A 15,189-nucleotide genomic window follows, 5' to 3' on the forward strand; every position below is an offset into this window, starting at 1 on the left:
AGAGTAGTGGGATTGCTGGGTCGTGTGGTAGTTCTATTTGTAGTTTTTTAAGGAAGCTCCATACTGTTCTCCATAGTATCAATTTACATTCCCACCAACAGTGCAAGAGGGTTCCCTTTTCTCCATACCCTCTCCAGCATTTATTGTTTGTAGATTTTTTGATGATGCCCATTCTGACCACTGTGAGGTGATACCTCATTGGAGTTTTGAGTTTCATTTCTCTAATGATCAGTGATGTTGAGCATCCTTTCATGGGTTTGTTGGCAATCTGTATATCTTCTTTGGAGAAATGTCTATTTAGGTCTTCTGCCCATTTTTGGATTGGGTTGTTTGTTTTTTTGTTATTGAGCTGCATGAGCTGCTTGTATATTTTGGAGATTAATCCTTTGTCAGTTGCTTCATTTGCAAATATATTCTCCCATTCTGAGGGTTGTCTTTTGGTCTTGATTATGGTTTCCTTTGCTATGCAAAAGCTTTTAGTTTCATTTTGTCCCACTTGTTTATTTTTGTTTTTATTTCCATTTGTCTAGGAGGTGGGTCAAAAAGGATCTTACTGTGATTTATGTCTTAGAGTGTTCTTCCTATGTTTTCCTCTAAGATTTTTATAGTGTCTGGCCTTACATTTAGGTCTTTAATCCATTTTGAGTTTATTTTTGTGTATGGTGTTAGGGAATGTTCTAATTTCATTCTTTTACATGTAGCTCTCCAGTTTTCCCAGCACCACTTATTGAAGAGGCTGTCTTTTCTCCATTGTATATTCTTGCCTCCTTTATCAAAAATAAGGTGACCATATGTGAATTGGTTTATCTCTAGGTTTTCTATCCTGTTCCATTGATCTATATTTCTGTGTTTGTGCAAGTACCATACTGTCTTGATTACTGTAGCTTTGTAGTGTAGTCTGAAATCAGGGAGCCTGATTCCTCCAGCTCTGTTTTTCTTTCTCAAGATTGCTTTGGCTATTCAGGGTCTTTTGTGTTTCCATACAAAGTGAAATTTTTTGTTCTAGTTCTGTGAAAAATGCCATTGGTAGTTTGATAGAGATTGCACTGAATCTGTAGATTGCTTTGGGTAGTATAGTCATTTTCACAATGTTGATTCTTCCAATCCAAGAACACAGTATATCTCTCCATCTGTTTGTATCATCTTTAATTTCTTTCATCAGTGTCTTTTAGTTTTGTGCATACAGGTATTTTGTCTCCTTAGGTAGGTTTATACCTAGGTATTTTATTCTTTTTGTTGCAGTGGTAAATGGGAATGTTTTCTTAATTTCTCTTTCAGACTTTTCATCATTAGTGTATAGGAATGCAAGAGATTTCTGTGCATTAATTTTGTATCCTGCTACTTTACCAAATTCATTGATTTTCTCTTGTGGTTTTCTGGTAGCATCTTTAGGATTCTGTATATATAGCATCATGTCATCTGCAAACAGTGACAGTTTTACTTATTCTTTTCCGATTCGGAAATCTTTTATTTCTTTTTGCTGTGGCTAAAACTTCCAAAACTATGTTGAATAATAATGGTGAGAGTGGGCAACCTTGTCTTGTTCCTGATCTTAGTGGAAATGGTTTCAGTTTTTCACCATTGAGAATGATGTTGGCTGTGGGTTTGTCATATATGGCTTTATTATGTTGAGGTAAGTTCCCTCCATGCCTACTTTCTGCAGGTTTTTTTTTTATCATAAATGGGTGTTGAATTTTGTCAAAAGCTTTTTCTGCATCTATTTAGATGATCGTATGGTTTTTCTCCTTAAATTTGTTAATAGGGTTTATCACATTGATTGATTTGAGTATATTGAAGAATCCTTGCATTCCTGGGATAAACCCCACTTGATCATGGTGTATGATCCTTTTAATGTGCTGTTGAATTCTGTTTGCTAGTATTTTGTTGAGGATTTTTGCATCTATGTTCATCAGTGATATCGGCCTGTAGTTTTCTTTCTTTGTCTGGTTTTGGTTTCAGGGTGATGGTGGCTTTGTACAATGAGTTTGGGAGTGTTCCTCCCTCTGCTATATTTTGGAAGAGTTTGAGAAGGATGGGTGTTAGCTCTTCTCTAAATGTGTGATAGAATTCACCTGTGAAGCCATCTGGTCCTGGGCTTTTGTTCGTTGGAAGATTTTTAATCACAGTCTGAATTTCAGTGCTTGTGATTGGTCTGTTTATATTTTCTGTTTCTTCTTGGTTCAGTCTCGGAAGGTTGTGCTTTTCTAAGAATTTGTCCATTTCTTCCAGGTTGTCCATTTCATTGGCATAGAGTTGCCTATAGTAATCTCTTATGATCCTTTGTATTTCTGCAGTGTCAGTTGTTACTTCTCCTTTTTCATTTCTAATTCTATTGATTTGTTGAATCAAAGTCTTCTCCCCTGTTTTCTTGATGAGTCTGGCTGATGGTTTATCAATTTTGTTTATCTTCTCAAAGAACCAGCTTTTAGTTTTATTGATGTTTGCTATTGTTTCCTTCATTTCCTTTTCATTTATTTCTGATCTGATCTTTATGATTTGTTTCCTTCTGCTAACTTCGGGGTTTTTTTGTTGTTCTTTCTCTATTTGCTTTAGGTGTAAGGTTAGGTTGTTTATTTGAGATGTTTCTTGTTCTTGAGGTAGGATTGTATTGCTATAAAATTCCCTCTTAGAACTTCTTTAGCTGCATCTCAGAGGTTTTGGGTCATCGTGTTTTCATTGTCATTCGTTTCTAGGTATTTTTTTGATTTCCTCTTTGATTTCTTCAGTGATCTCTTGGTTATTTAGCAATGTATTGTTTAGCCTCCCTGTGTTTGTATTTTTTACAGATTTTTTCCTGTAATTGGTATCTAGTCTTGTAGCGTTGTGGTCAGACAAGATACTTGAGACGATTTCAATTTTCTTAAATTTACCAAGGCTTGATTTGTGACCCAAGATGTGATCTATCCTGGAGAAGGTTCCATGAGCACTTGAGAAGAAAGTGTATTCTGTTGTTTTTGGATGGAATGTCTGATAAATATCAATTAAGTTCATCTTGTTTAATGTATAATTTAAAGCTTGTGCTTCCTTATTTATTTTCATTTTGGATGATCTGTCCATTGGTGAAAGTGGGGTTAAAGTCCCCTACTATTATTGTGTTACTGTCAATTTCCCCTTTTATGGTTGGTTAGCATTTGTGTTATATATTGTGCTCCTTTGTTGGGTCCATAAACATTTACAATTGTTATATCTTCTTCTTGGATCGATCCCTTGATCATTATGTAGTGTCCCTCTTTGTCTCTTGTAATAGTCTTTATTTTAAAGTCTATTTTGTCTGATATGAGAATTGCTACTCCAGCTTTCTTTTGATTTCCACTTGCATGGAATATCTTTTTCCAACCCCTCACTTTCAGTCTGAATGTGTCCATAGGTCTGAAGTGGGTCTCTTGTAGACAGCATATATAAGGGTCTTGTTTTTGTATCCATTCAGCCAATCTATGTCTTTTGGTTGGAGCATTTAATCCATTTACAGTTAAGGTAGTTATCAATATGAATGTTTCTATTACCATTTTCTTAATTGTTTTAGGTTTGTTATTGTAGGTCTTTTCCTTCTCTTGTGTTTCCTGCCTAGAGAAGTTCCTTTAGCATTTGCTGTAAAGCTGGTTTGGTGGTGCTGAATTCTCTTAGCCTTTGCTTGTCTGTAAAGATTTTAATTACTCTGTTGACTCTGAATGAGATCCTTGCCAGGTAGAGTAATCTTGGTTGTAGGTTTTTCCCTTTCATCACTTTAAATATGTCCTGCCACTCCCTTCTGGCTTGCAGAGCTTCTGCTGAAAGATCAGCTGTTAACGTTATGGGGATTCCCTTGTATGTTATTTGTTATTTTTCCCTTGCTGCTTTTAATATTTTGTTTTTGTATTTAATTTTTGATAGTTTGATTAATATGTGTTTTGGCGTGTTTCTCCTTGGATTTATCCTCTATGGGACTCTCTATGCTTCCTGGACTTGACTATTTACTTTTCCATATTAGGGAAGTTTTCAACTATAATCTGTTCAAATATTTTCTCAGCCCCTTTCTTTTTCTCTTCTTCTTCTGGGACCCATGTAAATCGAATGTTGGTGTGTTTAATGTTGTCCCAGAGGTCTCTGAGACTATCCTCAATGCTTTTCATTCTTTTTTCTTTATTCTGCTCTGTGGTAGTTATTTCCACTATTATATCTTCCAGGTCACTTATCTGTTCTTCTCCCTCAGGTTTTCTGCTATTGATCCCTTCTAGAGAATTTTTAATTTCATTTATTGCGTTGTTCACCATTGTTTGTTTGCTCTTTAGTTCCTCTAGGTCCTTATTAAATGTTTTTTGTATTTTCTCCATTCTATTTCCACGATTTTGGATCACCTTTACTATCATTACTCTGAATTCTTTTTCATGTAGACTGCGTATATCCTCTTCATTTGTTTGGTCTGGTGGGTTTTTACCTTGCTCTTTCATCTGCTATGTATTTCTCTGTCTTCTCATTTTGCTTAACATACTGTGTTTGGGGTCTCCTTTACACAGGCTGCAGGTTCATAGTTCCCGTTGTTTTTGGTGGCTGTCCCCAGGGCTAAGGTTTGTTCATTGGGTTGTGTTCGCTTCCTGATGGAGCAGACTGGTGCCTGTGTTCTGGCGGATAAGTCTGGATCTTTTCCTTCTGGTGGGCAGTACCACATCCAGTGGTGTGCTTTGGGGTGTCTGTGGCCTTATTATGATTTTAGGCAGCCTCTCTGCTAATGGGTGGGGTTGTGTTCCTGTCTTGCTAGTTGTTTGGCATGGGGTGTCCAGCACTGTAGCTTGCTGATCATTGCGTGGAGCTGGGTCTTAGCGTTGAGATGGAGATCTCTGTGAGAGCTCTCTCTGATTGATATTATGTGGGGCCGGTAGGTCTCTGGTGGACCAGTGTCCTGAACTTGGCTCTCCCACCTAAGAGGCTCAGGCCTGACACCCAACCAGAGCACCAAGACTCTGTCAGCCACTTGGCTCAGAAGAAAAGGGAGAAAAAAAAAGAAAGAAAGAAAGAAGAAAAAAATAAAAGAAAGTTATTACAATAAAAAAGAAATATTATTTATAATTAAAAAGTAAAAATGTAATAATAAAAAAAAGATAGATGGAAAGAAGAGAGCAACCAAACCAAAAAACAAATCCACCAATGATAACAAGCACTAAAAATGATACAAAAAAAACCCAAACTGGACAGACAGAATGCTAGGACAAATGGTAAAAGCAAAGCTATACAGACAAAATCACACAAAGAAGCATACACATACACACTCACAAAAAGAGGAAAAGGAAAAAATATATTTAAAAAAAGGAAGAAAGCAACTAAATCAATAAACAAATCTACCAATGATAATAAGCTCTAAATACTAAACTAAGATAAACATAAAACCAGAAACAAATTAGATGCAGAAAGCAAACCCCAAGTCTACAGTTGCTCCCAAAGTCCACCACCTCAATTTTGGGGTGATTTGTTGTCTATTCATGTACTCCACAGATGCAGGGTACATCAAGTTGATTGTGGAGATTTAATCCACTGCTCCTGAGGCTGCATGGAGAGGCTTCCCTTTCTCTTCTTTGTTCATACAGCTCCCGGGGTTCAGCTTTGGATTTGGCCCTGCCTCTGCATGTAGGTCACCTGAGGGCATCTGTTCTTCGCTCAGAAAGGATGGGGTTGAAGGAGCAGCTGATCAGGGGGCTCTGGCTCACTCAGGCTGGGGGGAGGGAGGGGTACGGAATGTGGGGTAAGCCTGCGGCGGCAGAGGCCAGCATGATGTTGCAACAGCCTGTGGCACGCCATGTGTTTTCCCAGAGAAGTTGTCCCTGGATCACGGGACCCTGGCAGTGGTGGGCTGCACAGTCTCCTGGGAGGGGAGGTGTGGAGAGTGACCTGTGCTCGCACACAGGCTTCTTGGTGGCTGCAGCAGCAGCCTTAGCATTTCACGACAGTCTCTGGGGTCTGCGCTGATAGCCGCAGCTCGCACCCATCTCTGGAGCTCGTGTAGGTGGTGTTCTGAATCCCCTCTCCTCGTGCACCCCGAAACAATGGTCTCTTGCCTCTTAGGCAGTTCCATACTTTTCCCCAGACTCCCGTCTGGCCAGCTGTGGCACACTAGTCCCCTTCAGGCTGTGTTCACGCAGCCAACCCCAGTCCTCTCCCTGGGATCTGACCTCCGAAGTCCGAGCCTCAGCTCCCAGCCCACACCCGTCCCGGCGGGTGAGCAGAGAAGCCTCTTGGGCTGGTGAGTGCCAGTCGGCCCTGATCCTCTGCAGGAATCTCTCCGCTTTGCCCTCTGCATCCCTGTTGCTATGCTCTCCCCTGTGGCTCTGAAGCTTTCCCCCCACCACCCCCCATCTCCGCCAGTGAAGGGGCTTCCTAGTGCGTGGAAACTGTTCCTCCTTCACAGCTCCCTCCTAGAGGTGCAGGTCCCATCCCTATTCTTTTGTCTCTGTTTATTCATTTTTCTTTTGCCCTACCCAGGTATGTGGGGAGTTTCTTGCCTTTTTGGAAGTCCGAGGTCTTCTGCAAGCATTCAGTAGGTGTTCTCTAGGAGTTGTTCCACGTGTAGATGTATTTTTCATGTATTTGTGGGGAGGAAGGTGATCTCCACGTCTTACTCCTCTGCCATCTTGAAGGTCCTCTTGTCTGAAATGAGTCTTTTATGTTTATTTACCTATGTTTACATCTTCAGGACCCATGTAATACTTCTGGCATATAATACATGGTCAGTGTACAAAAGTGGGGAAATTGGAGCCAAGGCACTTCCACTTCCCTCCAGGTGAGGAGAAAAGACCTCTCCAAGTTCCGGCTGTGGCTCCTATGGCAGCTGGCGTGGCGGCACTGGCTAACACTTTTAAAAGCACTCTTCATATACTTGCTCATTTAGTACATTAGGAGCTGTATGGAAAATTGGGAGATGAATGACAGGAGGCTAGATCTTGTAAAGGTGATAGTAGTAAGTGGGTTGTGAGGCATGAGGAGATTGGTTTTGCAAATCAGAGCATGAGGCAATGGGAAATCTTAGGTACCTCTTCTCAGTAATGACATTTTGAGGCAACAGAATGTCATGTAAAGTTCATTAGGAATATTGGATCTGAAGTCAGAAGATCTAAAACTGAGCTCCAGCTCTGCCAATCACTCACTATTTGACCTTGGCAAGACTACATCTGGGTTGGTCTCAATTTCTGTATCTATAAAAACAAACAATACCACCACCCCCCCAAAAAAATAAAAGTGAAGATAAAATGACATGGTGATTATGAAATCAGTTAACAAACTGTAAAGCACTTAAGTGCCAAGTGTGACTGTTATGGGCAAGACTAGAGCTGTGCCTAAGGAAGAAGGTTATTTTGGCAACAGTGTGCATAATCAGTTATAACGAGGCAAGACGAAGAGCATACAAGTGTTTGAAAAATATTAAAATGGCCCAAGCCTGTGAGTGAGGAAGGACCTGAGCTAGGGTGGTGGCTGCCACCATGGAAGAAGTCCAGGAGAAACTATAGACAAGTGTTAGGATTCGCTCCAAGCACAATCCCTCAAATATATTTCTGGGCATGACTGGGCTGGTACATTGTACACTGGATGGGGTGTGCACCAGTGTAGACCACAGAAAGAGCAACAAAGGAGCGAGGACTTACCTAACTGAGCTACTGTGAACCCAGCCCAGTTGCCCAAGGCCAACTTGATGCTAATGGCTACCAAGGTCTAGCTTTGGGGGTAGAGGAGAGTGGGGGTTAAGTGTTCAGGTGCAGGAGTCAGACCTAGGTTCAAATACCAGCTCTATGAGCTCTGTGATCTTGGGCATGTTATTTAAGTCTTTGTTTCCTTATCTGTAAAAATAGGGATACTCAGATCTATCCTGTGGTACATGTTATGAAGATTAAATAAATGTAATTACATATGTCAAGAGTGTAGCCCGGAGTGCAGTGAATAGTAAGATCTCTATACCAATAGTTATTATTATTCCTAGATCTTGAAACTATCCTGGAGCCAATGAAGCACATCCCACTTGGTGGTACAGTGAGGGACATGTATGGAGAGGGATTCAAAGAGGAACTGAATTAATTATGAATGATGGAGTCAGAAATGATCCCAAACAAAAGCTGGGATGTACCTAATCTTCAAGTCTGATGTCAGCAAAGGTGCATCCCTTCTCCCCCCATAGTAAGCTTCTTAAGTCTAATTAATATCATCTCCTGTTTTTCCCTATGGCTTAGCTCTACCTTCAGCGACAAAACCCAGGCCTGTGTCTCATATTTCTGCTCAACGGTGGTTTTCAGGACCAGCCACTTGTGGCTTTTGGGGGGATACTTGTCCTGTGAACACAATGACTACCCATGTTTGATGGAAGCAAAGTGGCTAAAAGCAGACTCTTTGGCTGAACTGTTAAAGCCAGGCAGCCCATGTGAGTGCCGAACAGAGACCAACAGGGTGGAAAGGGTAACCCGAAATATACCCCCCTCCCAAGTCTAAGGCCCGATGAGAGAGGGCCAGACAGCTCTTTAAACAACATGAACAGGAAGGAGTTGGTATGTTAAGATTTTTTCTCGTAAAAACCTAACGCTGTACATGGTGACCCCACAATCAACATTTGTTGATTTTAAAAGAAATTAATGGAGTGGGGTGGAGCAGCGAGGACCAAAATATTCTGGGTTGCTGAGGGAAACAGAAACACACACACTGTGTACTCATAGATATGTGACGGTTAGGATCAAGATTGAAATAATAAGACCAACTCTTGTGTTTGGCTTAGGAAACCTGTTTCACTACTTTCTACGGTTTCACATCATTTGGTCATAAGTGAAACTGGATGTCGTGGTTTCTCTTTAATATACCAGTGGAGGGTAAGTTAAACAAATAATACCCTTTGGACAGGATCTCAATCAGGACAGGTGATGTTATGCTGGAATATCAAAGAATGCTGAAATCTCGTTGGCTTCATACAACAATGGCTCATTTCTTGTTATGCAAAGTCTACAGTGGTCCTCGTATGTTTCCTGGGCAGCTGTCCTCCACATGTTGGCACATCATTCTAGGCTGTTTCAATTTTTTGGCTTCTCCATATCAACATAGGCTGCTAAGATCATTGAGGTGGGGCTGGGGCAGGGGTGGGAGGAGGGTTTGGAGAGTTGAGTGGCAGCAACTCATGTGGCCATGACTAACCTGAAGGTGGAAAAGCCCCTCTCATATGCCTGAAATAGAGGGGAATGGATACTGGTGAACAGTAGCAATGGCCATCAACTATAGTTCTTCAAACAACCCAGTTACCAGCTTTCACTTAACATTTTCCTTGTATTATGTCTTCAAGGAAAACCAAGTGAGTACTTTGAGTTTGTGAAATACTAAAATTTTCAAGACCTTCTCAGGTTCTTTAGTCAACATTACTTTCAACCTTTAAAATATATAGTTTATAAAGAAAGCTTTTTTAGAGTATGAAATAAATAAAACTTTTATTACTTGAGATGCAACACCCCTCCCATCTGGAAACTTCCTTGTTAGCCCTGTACCAAGTTCTGGGATGTGGGCTGGGCCTTGGAGGTGAGTTTGCATTAAAATAAAGGACCTTTTGAGTACCTGTAGCTAAACCTGCCTGGATGGGATCTTAAAATAAAATAGTCCCAGAGTTTTACAATCTTAAACATACAGAAAAAAAGCATTCTTTAGAAAAAAGTCCAGCCTATTTCTGAGCTCTTTCATCATGGGCCACTGTGAGTAGTAGCTAGGAGTTATTGAGCATTTACTGTGTTCATCTACTGTGGCTAGTGCTTTGCATGTAGGTCTCATTTAAATTTTATAACACTCTAAGAGATACACTTTTATTATCCTGATTTTCCACACAAAGAAACAGGCTGACAGAGGTCACCTATCTGCTCCAGACCTTCATAGACCAAAGTTTGGACCCAGGTCATCTGACTTTAGAGCCCTCACCCTAAATCATTACCCTAGACTACCTTTCAAATGCTCTTAAAATAGCTCTTGAGGGAAATGGAGCAAATACTGCAGTTTGCCTATAAACAGGTGCTCTCAAAACCATCGTTGTGACCATCTGGGGTTCTTATATAGCCACTCAGTCCTAGAAAACTGCAGTTATCCCCTGCCCTGAACATGCAGGCTGTGTTTCTAGAGGTCAGACCTGTGGTTGGAATGCTGTTCTCTGAGCCTCTCACTAACAAAGCACTCTGTGTGTTTCTCGTGTCTTCCAGTTGACCATCCTCCAATGGAACCTTCCCAGTTCGTCTCAGTTGTCCCTAAATATCCAGACAAGATGGGATTCAATGAGGTAGGAAAGGTGTCTGTGTGTATGTGCACGTGCACCTGTGCACCTGTGTACATCATGCTTATATGTTTGTATCAGAACACAAGCCTGACACACGTCTGGGAGCCAGCCAGACCAGCTTGGCTGCTGAAAAGAAACCAAGGTCTTGGGAAAGGTTCTCAGTTTTTGTTGTGCCTCAGTTCACTTATCTTAAAAAAGGAGCATCATGGTAAAAGTAAATTAATGATTGAGTCAGAAAGACGTTACTGTTTAGTCATGAAAGTGATATTTTCTAGAGCAGATATTGCCATATTTTATCAACCTTCAAGGGTAAGGTAAGGAAGATATATATTTTAGGTATTGGAGGACTTTAACTTTATTCTGAGTAAGTGGAAACCATTCTGGAACATTCTTTGCTTTATTTTCTCTCCGCTGTTTTTCCATGGGAAAAGACTGGAGGGCAGAGTTTAGAGGACAAAGAAAAAGTGTAAAAAGAAACCTATTCTAAAATTCTCCCTTCAGCAGGCAAGAACTTCATAATAGTGCTCTGAGAGTCATATTTATTATTAAGTTTCAATTGTATAAAGAATGAAGCAGAAATATAAAGAGATGCCTGTCTTAGTAATATGCACAGCAGATACTTGGTGGGACCAGAATTGAGACTCCAAGTCACTGAATCCTTCCTGGGTCCCTCATGTCACATAACTGGTGATCAGTGTTCAGGAGCTTGGTGGTCTAGAAGCTAGGACAGTGCCTCAGGTATCCACAAACCGAGACAGCACTTTTCTGTGAATTTTGGATATGTTATAAGCCAAGCTTTGTGCTGCATGCTCATTGCCACTGATTAATTGAAAGAAAATGCCCTGTTTATCCCCCTGTACTATGTCATACAGGTCCCCAAAGTACAGCCATCTTAAATTGCTGTTGGAACTGGAAATTGGAATTTATTCTATAAAATTTATTTGCAGGCAGACTTCAGGAATGGAAAGGAGTATTTCATGAATATTAAGTAGAAAGGAATTAGCAGCTATTATGCTATTTCCACAGAGGGCAGGATGAGACAAGATGATTTTAAGTGTGGTAGAGAAGAATTAGACTAAAGTGTACATAGTTTTATAAACAATCAGGGTTGCAGAAAAGTTGGACCACCCAGGCACTGAACCCACTTCCACATATTCCTTCCCTGCAGCTCTCACCAGCTCTCAGGTCTCCAGGTAAAAGAACTCAAGGGTCTTTACATATGTTCATTTTTCCCTTTATAAACACATTCCAACGAGGATCAAATCAGAGCAGATACTATGGGACAAAAGCAGGATCTTCTAGCTCTGCTCTTCCATTTAGAAGGACTGGGTCACTCTTAGAAGCCTTCTGGAAAAGGCCAACTCTGTAAAGGATGCAGATAGGGGGACTCTACTCTCCTGAACCCTGGTACTCATCTCTGTGTTTGGAACAGAGATAGGATAGTGGAAAAAGGGATTTTCAGGGACCTTTTCAACCTTCCCAGTACTCTGTGACCTTGTTGGTGGTGTCTGGGCTGCATTTGGCTGTGTGGCTTTTTGTTTGTTTACTGTTCACTAAGTATGAGCAAGCCGTCTGTGTTTTTCCTTCACGGCTGCAATTTTTATTGCACTTGTCCTGGCAGGATTGTTGTTTACTAAAGTCTTCCCAGACTAGAGGTCTTGGATCTGAGGGGACTTTTTGTTGTACTTCTGTTAATTTTTTGTTTTTTGTTTTGTCTTGCTCTCCTGGAGTGACCTCAGGTAGCTCCGTGTGAACACATGAGGAAATGCCCATTCCTTTCCATAGCCTTAAAATTGGGAGATGGAACATGGCCCATCACAGTATGATTCTAAACAGGAAGAAAATGAAATATAAATGAACATGACTCATTAAGTTTTAAAATCCCAGGTAACAAGGCAAATACAGTCACCACAGAAATTGTTTTTTAAAAAATAATTGCCCAGTTATAGGGGTAAGACAGGAATAAAGACACAGACCTACTAGAGAATGGACTTGAGGATATGGGGAGGGGGAAGGGTGAGCTGTGACAAAGCGAGAGGGAGGCATGGAAATATATACACTACCAAACGTAAGGTAGATAGCTAGTGGGAAGCAGCCGCATAGCACAGGGAGATCAGCTCGGTGCTTTGTGACCGCCTGGAGGGGTGCGATAGGGAGGGTGGGAGGGAGGGAGACGCAAGAAGGAAGAGATATGGGAACATATGTATATGTATAACTGATTCACTTTGTTATAAAGCAGAAACTAACACACCGTTGTAAAGCAATTATACCCCAATAAAGATTTAAAAAAACAAACAAAAAAATAATAATTGCCCAGTTAGATAAACAACGGAGGTAATGAAATCATGACGTACCTAATCCACTTTGCTCTGATTCAGATGGATGATTTCTTCAGAGGACATCTTGCTCCTCCATCAGTTCTTTGCCCAGAGCTGTATAAATGGATAGAAGTGAGAATATTTTGTAAGGAAGAGTTGAAATTTTAGTTAATTTAGCTTTTGATTCGGTAAAACATATAGCATCTCGATGATTACATTCAGAACGACTGTGTGAACCACAGCTTAACCCCCAATAAACTCTGAACTCCAGCCTGCTTGTAAGACATAGTTTCTTCCTTATTCTAGACAGCATAAAGCAAACTTTACCATAAACCACATATCATAGACATTTTAATCTGTAGTGGTCTTGAGAGATGAGGTTGTTCAACTCCCTCTTTTTACAAACAAGGGAACTGGACCCTGGAACATAAAACGTCTTCCTCAAAGTCATCTAGATGGGTCGTTAGGATGAAGCCAATGTCATCCGGCTTATTCCTGGAGGGTTCTCCTTTCCCATACTATTCAGTATTTCTTACTGGTAGCTGAAGTCTCCCTCTTTTGCAGGACTAGTTTAAGGTACAAAGTGAGTTTATTACTGCTCGTAGAAAAGAACCTTATTAAAGCACATAGATATCTGTAATAACATTCATGAGACTTTGGATATTTATTTGGCTCCTTAAATCTGGGAATAATCAGGCCAGCCTCATTATCTGTGTAACTCCCTGTAGTAGCCTCAGGATATGTGTGTGTTTAGTGCAGTCATTGGGAATTTAGGGGCTAAGGTGAGGGGCTGCAGGAAGACCCAGTCCTCATGTGGGACAATCTGAATGCACAGTTTTGGGACTTCATGGACCAGTATGTGTCCTGTCTATAAGGTTTCCCTCAGATCCACGTAATGTGGAAATGATGCCTTTTCCCAAAGGGCTACCACCAAGTGCAGGACCCTTTCTCTCTCTACGTCTTTCAGAAAAATTCTAAGGGAGTTGAAAACTTCTGGTAAAGAAGCTACTCAAATTAAGACCTTGGTAATTCAATTTGGAACCTTTGGAAATAAAAGGAATTTGTTAAGACTAGATTTTTCTTATTCTTTGAATGACTTTAAATTTTTCTACAGTGGATATAAATTATAAGAATAGCTAATATTTTGTACCCAGGTGACAGGACCAGTATTATCTCAGTTTTACAGATGAGATAGGACGCATAGGAACTGGTCCAAGGCAAACACTTAGTAAACTTAGGTCTGCTGATAAATCTAACCATTTGCCAAACTGCTTCCTACCCGCTTCATCTCATATGTTTTAGGTTTGATATACCTTTGGCCTCCTGAAGAATAACTTTTTGACCTGATATGAAATATAAACAAATCTTCACCACAGTTTTCCCTGTCTTTTCCAATCCTTATTCCAAAACTTTGTTCATTACATTTACTTTACTTTTCAAATAGCCTAGAAAAAGAGTTGACTAATCTGTGTTTCTTTTCCTGTTTTCTTCCTGCATTAGATTTTCATGATAAACCTGAAGCGTAGAAAGGACAGGCGGGACCGGATGTTACGTACCCTGTACGAGCAGGAGATTGAAGTCAAGATTGTCGAGGCTGTGGATGGAAAGTGAGTTGGGGTTTTTCCTCGAGCCCTTGCAGATGTGGTTGGAGTGGGGATGCACCCTCGCTGACAGAGGTTTAGTCTTGGTGGGAGGAGTCTGCACTCATTGCAAGATAGACACGTCTTCACAGTGCAGCCTACTTTGGGAAAACTTTATGACTCATAGTAGCTTATATATGTCAATTTCACCAAGTAGAGCAGAAATCCACTCACCATCCAGTGCTCTCTGGTCTTCATTATGCTGAAGGTTTGCACTGGTTGTGATTTTCCACTGTCTCTGGGGGTTCTTCCAGTGGTTGTGGTGGTTTCCAGCCCTGTAGTGCATTGGAAGGAATGCGATCAGAGTTGCATTCAGAGCCTGATTTAGAGCAAAGCGTCTAACCTTGGGTGACCTGAAGAAAGTAAATGGAAAAAATGCGTAACAGTCTGTGTCTCCTGTTGCATGAGATGCTTGCCACAGTCTGCCTGGGCTGATCACTTTTCCCAGGAACATGTTAGGAAAGTCACATAGGGTACCCAGTTAGATTCCTTCAAGGGTTTTTGTTATTGATGTTGTTGTTCTGTTTTGCTTTGCTTTGCTTTTTTATTTGACACTGTTATTTCAAGGCATAGATATTTGCAAAACCTGCAATTCCGTGTTATGTGAATTTGGAATATGAATGGCTCTAAGGAGTATGACTAGAAGCTGTTGTGGAAGTTTTTATGACTCCTTTAGAGAATCTCATCAGTGTTTCTCAAAGTGTGGCCTGGACACCCATGTCAGAGTCCCTAGGGGCTGGTTAAGAGGGCCAGCTTCCTGAGTCCCAGAGCCGCTGAATTATGATCTGTAGGGAATCTGCATTTAAGAGGTCTCAAGGTGATTCTTTGGTAAGGTTGCCACATAAAATACAGGATACCCAGTTAAATTTGTCTCAAACATTGCATGGGTCTTATTTATACTAAAAAATTACTGTTTATCCAAAATATAAATGTGACTGGACATTCTGTGTTTTACTTGCTAAATCTGGCAACCCTATTCTTGGAT

At 40.7% G+C, this 15,189-nt stretch overlaps 1 protein-coding gene across 1 annotated transcript in view; it reads left to right on the top strand.

The window, feature by feature from the left end:
• The window catches only part of COLGALT2 (collagen beta(1-O)galactosyltransferase 2), a 69,891-nt gene that overhangs the window by 29,673 nt on the left and 25,029 nt on the right, over nt 1-15,189 (top strand). Inside the window, exons 6-7 of the mRNA XM_029230991.1 lie at nt 10,173-10,249; nt 14,065-14,171. Coding sequence (XP_029086824.1) covers nt 10,173-10,249; nt 14,065-14,171 — 184 coding nt within the window. The remainder of the gene's footprint in view (nt 1-10,172; nt 10,250-14,064; nt 14,172-15,189) is intronic.

Source organism: Monodon monoceros, unplaced genomic scaffold (genome assembly GCF_005190385.1).
Source record: "Monodon monoceros isolate NGI ecotype Baffin Bay Population unplaced genomic scaffold, NGI_Narwhal_1 Super_Scaffold_18, whole genome shotgun sequence".
NCBI classification, from domain to species: Eukaryota; Metazoa; Chordata; class Mammalia; order Artiodactyla; family Monodontidae; genus Monodon; species Monodon monoceros.